At 53.2% G+C, this 12,393-nt stretch overlaps 1 protein-coding gene across 1 annotated transcript in view; it reads left to right on the forward strand.

Moving 5' to 3' along the window:
* Phactr3 (phosphatase and actin regulator 3) overlaps positions 1-12,393 on the forward strand; it is a 172,083-nt gene that overhangs the window by 156,748 nt on the left and 2,942 nt on the right. The window contains exon 9 of the mRNA XM_076849507.2: positions 9,170-9,225. Within this exon, the coding sequence (XP_076705622.1) occupies positions 9,170-9,225 (56 nt within the window). The remainder of the gene's footprint in view (positions 1-9,169; positions 9,226-12,393) is intronic.

Genomic DNA, 12,393 nt, shown 5'->3' on the forward strand with positions numbered 1-12,393 from the left:
GCCCCAGTGGAGTTGGTGGAGGCTGCAGTGCTGGGCAGTCCCGGTTGCTTGTGGCTGAGGCTGGCTGTGGGCAGGTGTGGTGCTCCCAGGAAGGAGCCCCCCCACAATAGCAGCGGCACCCCGAGGGGTGGGGGAGCGTCTGTTTTCCAGCTGTGCCTGTCTCTGGAAGGCACCTGCCCTGTTTGGAAGGAACCTCTCTTCATTCCCCGCTTGACATGGAGCTGACTCTGGACCTGGAGTCCACCTTGGCAGGACCTCTGCTGGGAGCTCTGGCTATGGGGAGGACCTGCAGTCCCTGGGACAGGCTGGCTGCTGGGCTGTGTCCAGAGTCAGCCATGGGGCTGGAACTGCAGCCCTGGGAGAGCTTTGTCCCTCCTGTTCTTGGAGTTGCCTGTGTGTGGCTGACTGCTGCTGTGGCCTACCTGTGTGAAGGAGCAGCCACCTGAGTGCCACGTGTCCAGGACAATCCATAAACTGTCACCAAGGGTCTGCTGCTGCCCGGTGGGTGCTTATAGTTGTTTCTTTAAGATCCTCGTAACAATCCTGAGATGAGCCCACTCCAAGAGAGAACTGAAGATCAGAAGGAGTAAGTTGTCCACGCCCCGGGGCCCACCTGGTAGGGCCAGGACTGACGTTCAGGAGTGGCCGAGGTCAAGATGCACTCTTGGCCTCTGTCACTACCTAGTTGCCAAAGTCCTTTCTAGATGAGGGGGCTGGGGCAGGCCTGGGGCCTACCCTCAGGAAGCTGCGGTCCAGAAGGAGACGGGAATGCCCAAAGAACCCCAGACTCGGGTGCTGTGGGCTGTTCCCTGGGTGTGCAGGCAGGCCATCGTGGAGATGCAGAAGGTGGCCGGGGCTCTGGGAAGCCAGGCTGCATGGTGGGAAAGAGTTGCCAACACAGTGACCTGGGGGAGTCACGGTGAGTCGGGGGTACAGGGCCCAGATGGGTAGGAAGAACAGGGCAGGAGCGGGATGTGGCAGGGACGGTGCTGTGCTGCAGAGAGCTACCCCGAGTGCTTGCACAAAGCAGCGCTCCGCCTGGGGAGCGCTGGGGTGTCTCCCAGACACCTTGAGGGGCTGACCCTGCCGTGAAGAGGGAGGGTGAAGTCCAGAGAAGCCCATGGTTCCTGCAGGGTCAGCGGTGGAGTGCCAGGGCCCCAATCTGAGGCCAGCTGTCAGACTCAATGTGCTCTGCAGGAAGAGCAGCCATCTGGAAGAGCTTGGGTGTGCACGGAACGCCACGCCTAGTGTCAGAGTACTAGTGCTCCTGGCTCCTTTCCACGTCCAGGAGCATTACTTTTATTCTTACTTACATCAGCAAAGTGTGCTTGCTATCAATAACTCAACAATATTGAATGCCAACATCCCTGACGGTTTCCTTTTGCAAATTCGAATGCATTCCCTGGGACACTTGCCTTACTGATGAGCGGTCACTGTACTTTGTTATGGGTCCAGTGAGGTGTTTTGTGTACGATCAACTTGGGAGACCTGGCTTGTCCATCACTGCAAACACTTGTCATTTCTCCGTGATGAGGAACGTGCAGTACATATATTGACCCCATCTGAATCAGACCCCCCACTACGTTCCTCCTGTCTGGCCGTGACTTTGAACCCATTAAGCAGCCTTGCTTGCCCTGTGACCACCTTCCATGTGGCTCCGTGAGTTCAGGTGTCTGACAGTTGGCTTCCAGGTACGTGGGACCACGCGGTGTTTGTCTTTCCAAGTCTGGCTTTTCACTTAGCACGATGAGCTCCAGGTCCCTTTCTGTGGCCACAAGTGACAGGATTTCTTTGTTTTTCTGGCTGAAGGATGTTCCCGTGTGGGCACCACATTCTCTATCGGTTTGCTCGCTGCTGGGTGCGCTGGCAGGTTCCCTGTCTTGCCAGTTGAGAGTTGTGCCGTAGTAAACGTGGGGCGCAGGGGCCAATTGGATACACTGATTTCACTTGCCTTAGGCTTACCCGCAGTGGCACTGCTGGGTCCTGTGGTAGTTCTGCTTTTAATTTTTGGAGGAAACTCCGTACTATTTGCCACACTGGCTGCGCTCACATACAGCATGAAGGCTTTGGGGTTCCTTATGTGCTGGATATTAATCCTTTTGTGGACAGGAAGCATGCAAATATTTGCCTGCTGCAGGTAGTCTCTGCGCTGATGGCTTTTGCCGTGTGGAGCTTTGTAGCTGGATGGGACTCCAGTCTTCTGCCTCTGCTCTCACATTCTTGCCCCAAAAAATCTTTGTCCGGATCCATGTTATAGCATGTTTTCTCGTAGTTGTTTTACGGTTTGGGGTTTCACATTTAGTGCTTCAGTCAATTTTGACTTGAGCGTGAGGTGAGCCGGGGGTCTCCTCCTCCTCCCACCTGTGGCCAGTTCCCCAGGACCATTTGTTGAAGGTGTCCTTGCCATAGCTGTGTTCTGGCACTCTGGTTGTCCTGGTTCTTGTTGTTCTAGCAAAGGGGCTCAGCTTGTCAGTGGGCACCAGCATCAGAGGTGCTGAGAAGCTGGGCTTCTTGGTAGGCTGGCACTCGGCCCTGAGATGGGAAGATCTCAGCTCCGCTCTCCTCCCTGTGTGCACGTGACCCAGGGTAACCGGTTTCTCTGCGTCTTGGTTTCCCTGGTCTATAATGTGCCCACCACTCGTCCCCTCCAGAGTCACTGAGGAATTGGTGAAGGCAGTGTGGTGAGGTGTGCACTCGGGAGGAGGGGGCTGAAATCTGGCATGTCCCTGACTCAGTTTCCCACCTGGCAGGTAAGTGGTGGTCAGTGACAAGTCTCAGAATCGGGGTCCACAGGCCATGTGGAAGCCTTGTGACCTGTGTGACCTGGGGAGAGAGGTGCCAGGCGGTGGCTGTGCCCGGCTTCCTCCTCGCATGAGCTCTGCAGCAGTGCAGGCCAGGGAGGCCTGGCTTGCAGAGCCCCAGAGCTCGTCCTGGGGGTGGATGTGCAGGCCCCAAGAGTGACAGCCCCAGGTCACCCTCTCAGAGCTGCTCCACCTGCTATTGACCAGTCTGGCCCACATCATGGCCCCTCCTCTTTTGCACAACTCTTGGGTCCTGGACTCCGGGTCTCACTGAGCCCTGGCGGATAGGCTGACCAAGCTGTTGGGAGGAGAGGCCCTGTGTGTCAGCCACTCTCCCTAGGGTCGTCTGGGGAGGCAGTTTTCCCTCATTCACTCAGGAAAGGTTAGAGTCCTAAACGACAGTGGCCAGCCCAGCGGGAGCAGTCACCAGACACTAAGTCCAGGGACCAGCTTGGTGTGCATGACCACCTTTTGGGGCAAGTGGGGCTTCTCACCTCCAAACTGCAAAATTGGGCTTAGGGAAGGCCAAGACTTACTGAGGCATCTCTGCAAAGGCAGTGGAGGCAGCCTCCAGTTCCCGGCTGGTGGAGGCCCGCGCTGACAGCCTGAGGGGCTGCGATTCCCAGGCCATGCTGGGGGTGGCCTGGACCCAGCCCTGCACTCACAGGCCAGGGCCTGAGGCACGTTCTGGACATGCTGGACTCTGCGGTGGGCAGCCTGATCTTGATCTGACTCTCCTTCCTGTGGGCACCCGATCTTCCCATCCCCCCAAATGTGGGACACATGTAAAAATTACAGCATATAACTATATAATAGCATTATTATAATGTTACTAATGTTAATATGCTACCCAAAAAATCTTCAATATAGCATATAATATTAATACCTAACAGTAACATAGTTATAATGTATTATTAATAGAATACCTATAAAAGCATAGCATGTAAAGCAGTATAATTATAATAAATTAAATATAGTACATAACAATAATAGTGATATAGTATAATGTAGTAATGTTAACATAAAACCTATAAAAATTTAGCATATAATATGGTTATATAATAGTAATATAATGTATTAATAAAACACCTTTCAAAACTTATATGTAGTATATAATATGTAATTATATAACATTATAGTAATTATTATATAATAACATATATGCTCTAGATTATGATTTCCAACCTATTTCAATGTCAATTTCACTGAAATACATACAGAATTGAAACCTGAGGCTTGAGGGGTCAAGGAGCCCGCGGCCAGTGGACAAGGCAGACAGGCCTCGGGCAGCAGCAGCCTATTTGTGGTATACCTTTTTGTTTAAAACATGCATTAAAAATGACATCCCAAGGGACTTTATACAAGAAAGGGAGAAGGACACCCTGTCACCCATGTGTGCTGTCTCTATTTCCTTGGTCCCTGAGCCCTTTGCAACCTGCTGCTCCCTTCCCCCATGTCAGGAGCGGCCCCCAGGGTCCACTCAGGGGGACTGCTCCCGGGGCAGCCCAGAGGAGAAGGCAGCACTCAGCAGACCCTCTCCCGGGCTCCAGGGCAGGTGGTGCGAGCAGGGGAGCTGCTGCCCAGCTCAGGAAGCCTGTGCAGGAGGCCCATTTGTGTGGACTCTGTGGGCTGCTTCTCCCTGGCACGTGCCTGGCAGGGGCGGCATCTGATGGGGGAGTGGGCATCTGGGGGAGGAGGGTGTGAGTCCGATGGAGGAGCCCTTCTTCCCCTGGACTGCAGTGCTGCTGGGGCAGGTTGGAGGCTTTGGCGTTTCCTGAGGCGGAAGAGAGGAGCCTGGGCACTGCACACTGGAGGACAATAGCAGTGACATCATGGTGCCACCTGTTTGTGTGCCAGCTCCAGCTGTGCTTAATGTCCTGGTCCCCACCCTATTGGTTTGTAGGGGCATGTGGGGGGGGCAGTGGCCCAGATCAGCCCACTGACCAGAGGCAAAGCTGGGACTTTAGTTCAAAGGTTGTGCCAATGTGGTGGCCCTCAGTGCTGATGCAGAGAGAATGCAAATCTGATGCCTCCCTCCTAGGGACTGAGGAAGGAGGCACAGCTACCTCGCCTTCCTGCAGAACGGCTCTGTGCACCCAGCCCCTGACTGGGGGCTTTGTTGTGTGGGTGCAGCCTGCCCCTCCTCCCCCCTTCCCCCCTCCCAGCTCCCCCTCCCCCCTTCTCCCCTCCTCCCCTCTCCCCTTCACCCCTCCTCCCCTCCTCCTCTCCCCCCTCCTTTTCCCTTCCTTCCTCCCTCCTCCCCCTCCTTCCCCCTCCTCCCCCTCCTCTCCCTCCATCCCCCTCCTCCCCTCCTCTCCCTCCTTCCCCCTCTCCCCTCCTCCCTTCTCCCCTCCTCCCCTCTCCCCTTCACCCCTCCTCCCCTCCTCCTCTCCCCCCTCCTTTTCCCTTCCTTCCTCCCTCCTCCCCCTCCTCCCCCCCTCTCCCTCCTTCCCCCTCCTCCCGCTCCTCTCCCTCCTCCCCCCTCCTCTCCCTCCTTCCCCCTCTCCCCCCCCCTCTCCCCTCCTCCTCCCCTCCCCCCACACTGTTCCCTGTCCTATTTGGTTAACAGTGCAGGTCAGGTGTGTAGGTGACCACCACAGGAGGCAAGTGGGAAGGCAGATGGATCCAGAAAGCCCCCGTGGGGCTGGCATCCTGTCCCCCAGCCCCTGAGGCCCCATGGTGACAGCCACACGGCAGCACCTGGATGCCCTGTGGCGCCCACGTGGTACTAGACACCTGTGACTCCTGTTTGAGTCCTGGTTCCCCTGCCCGGTCAACCCTGCGGCCTCCCTGCCACCCTCTCCTGTGTGCGCGTGGGTGGATGCTGCTCTGTCCTTGGCATTTCTTCCTTGGTTCATGCCCACCCTGCATGGCATTGCAATCAGCTGCCACACTTGGGCTTTCCCAGTGCCGATAGAGTCAGAAATAGCCCGCGGCTTCCCCAGCAGCAGCTGCACATGGGCGGCGGATCTCTGAAGTAGGAGAGGGGAGTGCCGGGGAATCCCGCGGGCCACTGGGTGCTACTATCCCCTCCGCTCGGGTCCTTGGCCTCTTCTGCTCCCAGCTGTTTCTCCCTGGTCCTCTGGGCACTCCTTGCTCCCCAGACCCAAGCCATGGACACTCAGCTGTGTGGCTGTCCTGAATATGCAGAGTGGTACAGGGACAGGAACTCACCTGTTCCCCCATCCAGAGCGGGTGTTCACCTGCGGCCATGGGGTCTCATTTCATGGAGCTTCAGGACCCCAGAGGAGGTCCCAATTCAGCCTGACCTCCTCCTCCTGGGCTGTGACTTTACCCCACAGGATGCCCACATCTACTGACACTGCTTGTCAGCCAGGGTTCACTGTGCCCCTGCCTGAACCTCGCCGCCCAGGCTACAGCCCTCTCTTTGTCTTGACTAGCCCGGCCTCTCACCCTGTCCCTGCTGGCTAGTGTCCACAGTGGCCTCTGGAACCAGCTTTGGGTTTGGTTCTAGCCCCAGGAGCCCCTGCAGCTGCCTCCCTGAGCCTCTACCCACCCACAGCCAGCTTGGGGCCATGCAGATGGATGGGGTACCCCTAGTCCCTGTCACTCAGACCCAGTAAGTAGCAGGCTCTCTTGTTGTTCCCGTTCTACAGGGGCTCAGACGTGTGGTGCATTGAGCCAGCCCCAGGTCTTTAAGTGCCATTGAACCGACATTTTTCTTCCCAGGGTTTTGTGTGTGGAACTGGGGAAGATATGCCGCTATTTTTTAAGTGCCTCCATACAAGCCCAAATGCTTATTAATAACCTAATAACCACAGTGGCCACAGCGTGATGGTGATCACAGCAAAAGCTACAGGGCCCTTCTCTTGGTACTCACCACAACTCTGGCCCCAGGAGAAATTTTCCTCATCAGTCACCTCATTTCATGTGCTTGGGACCTCTGGGAAGGAAGAATCCCACATCCTCGCTGTGCATGTCATTCAAGGGTCTGTGGCTTACCCGGGGCCACAGTGGTCAGTGCTGGCGCTGGGACGCAGACTTGGCAACTCCAAGCCTTGGCCAAGGTGCTAAGTGGCCACTTGGGCTGCACCAGTGCAGCTGGCGCCGGGGGATGGGGCGCAGGTAACTAGATGGGGGTCTGACCAGTGCAGTGAGTTTTGTCACCTGTGGCCTCTGCAGCCTCTCAACCCTGAGATGGACAGCGGAAGTTCCAGGTGCCACAGCAGCCACTGCTGCACACAGGAGGAGCAGTTGGGCCGGCCAGAGGGAAAGCCCTGCTGGGAGGGCTCTTTATTTTTTTGTGGTGCTGGGGATTGCTCACCCACAAATGTCAGAGAAAAGGTGTAAATTGAGGGCGTGACATCTGGGAAGGAATTTATAAAGACCTTGTGCTCTTTATTTATAGACATCCTTGAAATAATTTCTAAAGAAATCCCCAAATTCCAAGCAAGTGTTTTATAAAACACCATTGTGCATCATCTCATCTGATTCTCACCACTCCAGGAAGATCCGTTGTTTAGTCCTCTTTGTGGATGAGAAGATAAGGCTCAGAGAAGTAAAGTAACCTGCCCAAGGACACATAGCTGAGAAGTTACACGCCTCAAACTTGAGTCCCAAACTTGTGTCCTCCTGCTTCCAAAGCCTACGTGCCACTGCTCTGCCACACCACCTCACTGTCCTATTTCTTGAACACTTCAGGAGGGAGCCTTGTCTTCTTGAGCCCAGAGGCTGCAGAGCTGACCACTTCATTGCCTCCTCAGGAACCTTCACTGGCTCCCCACTATGTGCAAGCTCACCCCGACAACTGACTTCCTCTCTTTCTCATCTCCTTCCATCTCCAAGAGCCTTCCATTCTGTGCACCACCTCCCCCCCCAAAGTGGATTCTGCACAACGCAGAGGTTTTCTCTTCTGAAGCCTGCCTTGGTCCCTCTTGGTCTTTAACTCAGTGACCAGTGTCTACAGGGAGGAGGGACCTTCCCCCACTGGCTCCTCATGCAGGTCTCAGTGGAAATGTGTCTCTCAGGCCCACTCAGCCCTCACCCCTGGCACCCAGGTCTTCTCTCCCCCATAGCATGGCCTCTCTGAAATGGTGGTGCTTTGTCTGATGTCCCTTGGACTGGGGGCTTCCCAAGGGCAGGAAGGCTCCTCTGCTCAGGCTGTATTCTGGGGGCTTGGAACAGTGCCCGGCATGAAGCAACAGTCCACAGTTACTTGCTGACTGATCAGAAAAGGGCATGTGGGGGGTTAGGTCCAGACAGCAGGGAGCAAGGTTCAGTGAGCTAGGCTCTGCCTGAGTGGCTGGGGACAGATGGAGAAGGCCCTCTTCCCTGGGTTCCAGCCAGTTCACATCTTGGGGAACATCAGACAGGCTGCAGGAGCAACCACCCACAGAGCCCAAAGACACATGAAGCCCCTGGGGGCGAGAGCCAACTGTTGGGTTGCAGAGTGGAGGGCTGCCGGGCTTTGTGCTGGGACAGGCGGTAAATCAGAGGCTTATTTTTGGAGGCAACAGCCTCACTGGGGCAAAATGTTAGGGCCCCAAATTCTGGGTATTCAAAGCCTTGGCCCTGTTGCCTCCCTGCGGTGGCTAAAGGATCCGAAAGTGGGACATTTTCTGGCTCTAACCCAAGGACAACATTATCTGAGGCTCCAATTATTTTCGTAACTAACATTAATTTTGGCTAATTATGCCTCCCACTCCTGACAAAAACCTTTGTTTATGTGTGTTGGGGTTTTATTTTTTCTTTCTTTGGCTGCATTCTCCAAGTCCCCATGTGAGAGGCCATTTGAAAAGGAAATAAGGATTCGTCTTTAGAAGCAAGCGGCACAGTGGCTCCGCGTGGAGAAGGAGGGGAGGGGAGCGACCAGCGGTGGGCTGGCTCTCAGAGGAGATTCCCAGTTCCTATTGAGCGCTGGCAGTGCGCGTCACTGACAAGAGGGGGACGCCCTCAGACGTCCTTAGACAACTCCCCTGTGCTGGCTGCTTGGAGGGGAGCCGCTGCGGGCTGGTGCCTGGGCTGATGGCAGGGCTGGGCTGGGAGGTGTGGAGCTCCCAGCATCTCCAGAGCCAGAAGCCTGGAGACAGGTGGCGCCACCTGCCCTCCCCCAGCTGGTGGGCCAGAGGAGGGATTTTCTGAATGGACACTCCTGGCAAGCTTTGGGTGAGGAGCCTGGGAAAGGAAGACCTGGACCCCTGGAGTTGGAGCAAGGACAGTCCTCCCTCCCGCCTGGGAGCCTGACTTGATTTTGCCACCAAGAGGCAACAAAGGTTCACTCTCTCTCCTTCCACTTTTTGAGAGGCCATCTCCAGGGGTGTGCCAGCCACCCTCGCCTGCCTGGACCTGGGGTGAAATTTGCAGGCAGCCACCATGGTGCAAAATGTAATTCTAGTGTTTTTCCGCAGACGGCTGAGCCAAAGACCTGCCGTGGAGGAGCTGGAGAGAAGAAATATCCTGAAACGTGAGTGGCTGAGGATTCCTCTGGAGGGTTCCTTCACTGCTGAGGCTGCTAACCCAGCTGGCTCTGTGGTTCCCCTGGGTCCTAGGAGTCAGGAGTAGGAAAGCTGATGGGTGTGGTGGATGGGGGTCCCGATGGCCAAGGAGATCACTGGCCCAGGTCCCAAGTCTTACTAGAGAAGGACACGCTCCTTGGTTCTCACACCCAAGAAAATAAAGCAGCCACTGAAAGGAGTAGGGAGCCACAGGACTGTGTTGCTCAGGCCTGGAGCTTCCCCAGGAAAGCATGTAATTAAATCTTGTGCTGAACACAGGTGTCCATGGGTAATCTCCACCTACACAAGAGTTCTGTGTCCTTAAAGTCTCTGGTGTTTGGGTGTTAAAACTCCTTCAGTGTTTCTCGGTATGTTTTTCACCTGGTCAACAGATTTCAATTTTTCAAACATTTTTCATAAAGCAGTGTCTCCTAAGGGCCAATTGTATAGCATGATAAAGTTTTTCTTTTCTTGTTATGTGATGAACACTGCAAAGGTTCCTTGGGTTTGGTTTTTGTTTGCAGACATCTCTTTACAAATTCTAGTAGTTCTAAGACCAGCTGGGGCCCTGCACTCTGGTGATCCCTCCCCTTTCTTGGCCTCAATGCCTTCATTAGCTGCCCAAAGCAACTCTGTCATTGAAAAATATTTAACCCTAAAGATTAATGATTAAAAATTACTCGTTTTATTTTTTAAACTGAAGAAATGGCAACTACGGTGGGCGATGTCTTGAGGATTGCACTGATGCTAGGCATAATCAAGTAGGTAGACAGAAAAGCTGTTTGTTATCAAATATTCAGGATTTAAAGAACCAAAGCCACTTGTTTATAAATGTGTGGAAGCCACAGATGCCATTGCTAGTACTAGTCCAGTAAGTCGTAGCCAGGAAGTTCCATGCTCCCAGCAGCCTGCTGCCCACAACAGGAAGAGACACTAGAGATGCTGCCTACCAGAGTCCTTCTTCCTGTCCACACTGGCCTCTCTCCTGTCAGGGGCAGCTAGGTCCTCCCACCAGCAAGCGCTTCTAGTTGTGTTATGTTTCGTGAATGTTAAACCCTTAAAAATAAACAGTGCTGTGAATAGAGGGCTAGTGAGTGGACAGCTGGAACTGATCACACTTTCCTTATGTGCACAAAGGGAAATGGACTTCTCTGCACTGGTCATGGCAATGCTGCCGTAAAACCGCACCTTTATCAGTGAACCCGGTCAGTCCTTAGCTCAGAAGCCTTCTCAAGTGTCCTGAGGGAAGGACCTGAGAAGCTCACCACTAGGGTTGTAGTGGGTGGTCTGTGTGCTTGTTCTGTGGGGATGAGAACAGGGTGGCCACACAAGGCCCAGCACAGAGCAACACACTCACGAGCCCTTGACACATGTACGCCAGACACTCACACCAGAAGGCATTTCTGCTGGTAACAAATCTAAGTTATCATAACTTTACATTTGCTTCTCTTCAAGTTGGGAACTCATGACTAATTGCAGTCATAGCTATGGGACACTTAGAACTCTGCCTGTGTGTTCATAGATAGCAGAGCCTGAGACACGGGCCCTTTGTACATGACCACAGTGATTCTCTAGTAGGCCCAGGTGTACCAGCCTTGCTTTTAGTACAGTCTTTACTACAACATGTGAGGTTGTCCTGAGGTCTGAGAGGAAGTGTGATGCTTTAGCAAATTACCGTTGCAGGACAGAACTGGAGTCCAACCCCAGGTGTGCCTTGCCCGATTAGCCGTATTCTTAACCACTGTGTGAGGAAAAGCTGCACGTTCCTAAACATCCTTGGAAGACAACTTACGACTGTCCAGGTGGCTGGAGTGGCTCCCCACAAGGATGGGTGTAGAGGTCCTGCCTATGGACCTACTTTACATAAGGCCTTCTAGTTCTGCAAAGAAAAAGCTCACATACGTGTTGCTAAGGTCACTTGCGGGGGAGGTGTGGGGGCTTAGGCTGGCAGGAGGGACTTCTTGGAGCAGGTGACTCACTTATACCCGAAGCAGAGAACAGTCTTGACAGGTCTTCCAATGATCACCTCCCAATGTCCCTGCCTCGCTCACAGGCCTTGGTAACAACAAAGTTCTCATTTTGCTAGCTCCCCCCGACCCCATGTGGAGGCTGTTCTTGGGGTTTGTCTGTGGCCTGAAATTTGATAAATTACATTCATATCACTTAAATCCAACATGGCTGGTCTTATATCTGAATCTTGCACACTTCTTTTTTAAATATATCACCCACTTTCTAATCATAGCTAATTATTTTTTTCCTGGCTTATCACTTGGCTAAAGAACCAAGCAATCATAGGGTTTTATTTCCTTTTCTAAAACGCTCTAATATAAGAAGACTCTTTTTTAAAAAAATTATTGAGAAGTGCAATTTCTTACATATTAGACACCCATATACCAATCCCTCAAATGGATCTTTTAAATAAAGGAAGATGACGTAAAATCTTGTTAACTGCAAGTAGCAGGAATTCCCATCCCCAAACTGGCAGTGTTTCTCAGAGTGCTGGTGGCTGGGAATCTCCTCAGGAGTGAAGCCCTTCTGGGGCTTGTGGCTTTATTTAGCAACACAGAGCAACAGAAATAGGGCACCATTATCTTGTGTCCCAGGGCACAACATACATTGTACTCTGTTAGCACTCTGGTCTATATTTAGCTTCCAGAGTGGGCGTGAGCACAGTGTGGGTGTTAATAGTTACAACTCACAAGCAAAGTTAGTTTCAGTGAGGAACCTGGCTCCTCTCAAAGGCACTGTTCACAGAATTGTTTGCATGCTTGAACAAACGTGAATCAGGTGTCTGTGTTCAGGTTTGAAATACACCTTGAAAAGACTCATTCCAGGTGAGCATATGCTGCCCAGAGCTGAAGAAAAGTATGCCATATCTTATGTTGAATTGCTGAGTTATGGCACCTGTGAAATGGCAAAACCAAAAAGCAAGGAGTGAGAGTGCTGTTTACAGTCAAAGGCATGCAAACCTCCACTTTACAGCAGCTGCTCTGTGTGCCATCTGTGTTCCTAGACATAAATATACAGAGAGATTTGGGTAGGATAGAGACAGACCTGCTTCCAGCAAACAGGAAAACAGCACAATATCTGTGGCTGTTTCTGATACAGAGGTAGGGCAGAGGGGAACCAGGCTGGGA

Source organism: Callospermophilus lateralis, chromosome 3 (assembly GCF_048772815.1).
Source record: "Callospermophilus lateralis isolate mCalLat2 chromosome 3, mCalLat2.hap1, whole genome shotgun sequence".
In the NCBI taxonomy this organism is placed as follows: domain Eukaryota; kingdom Metazoa; phylum Chordata; class Mammalia; order Rodentia; family Sciuridae; genus Callospermophilus; species Callospermophilus lateralis.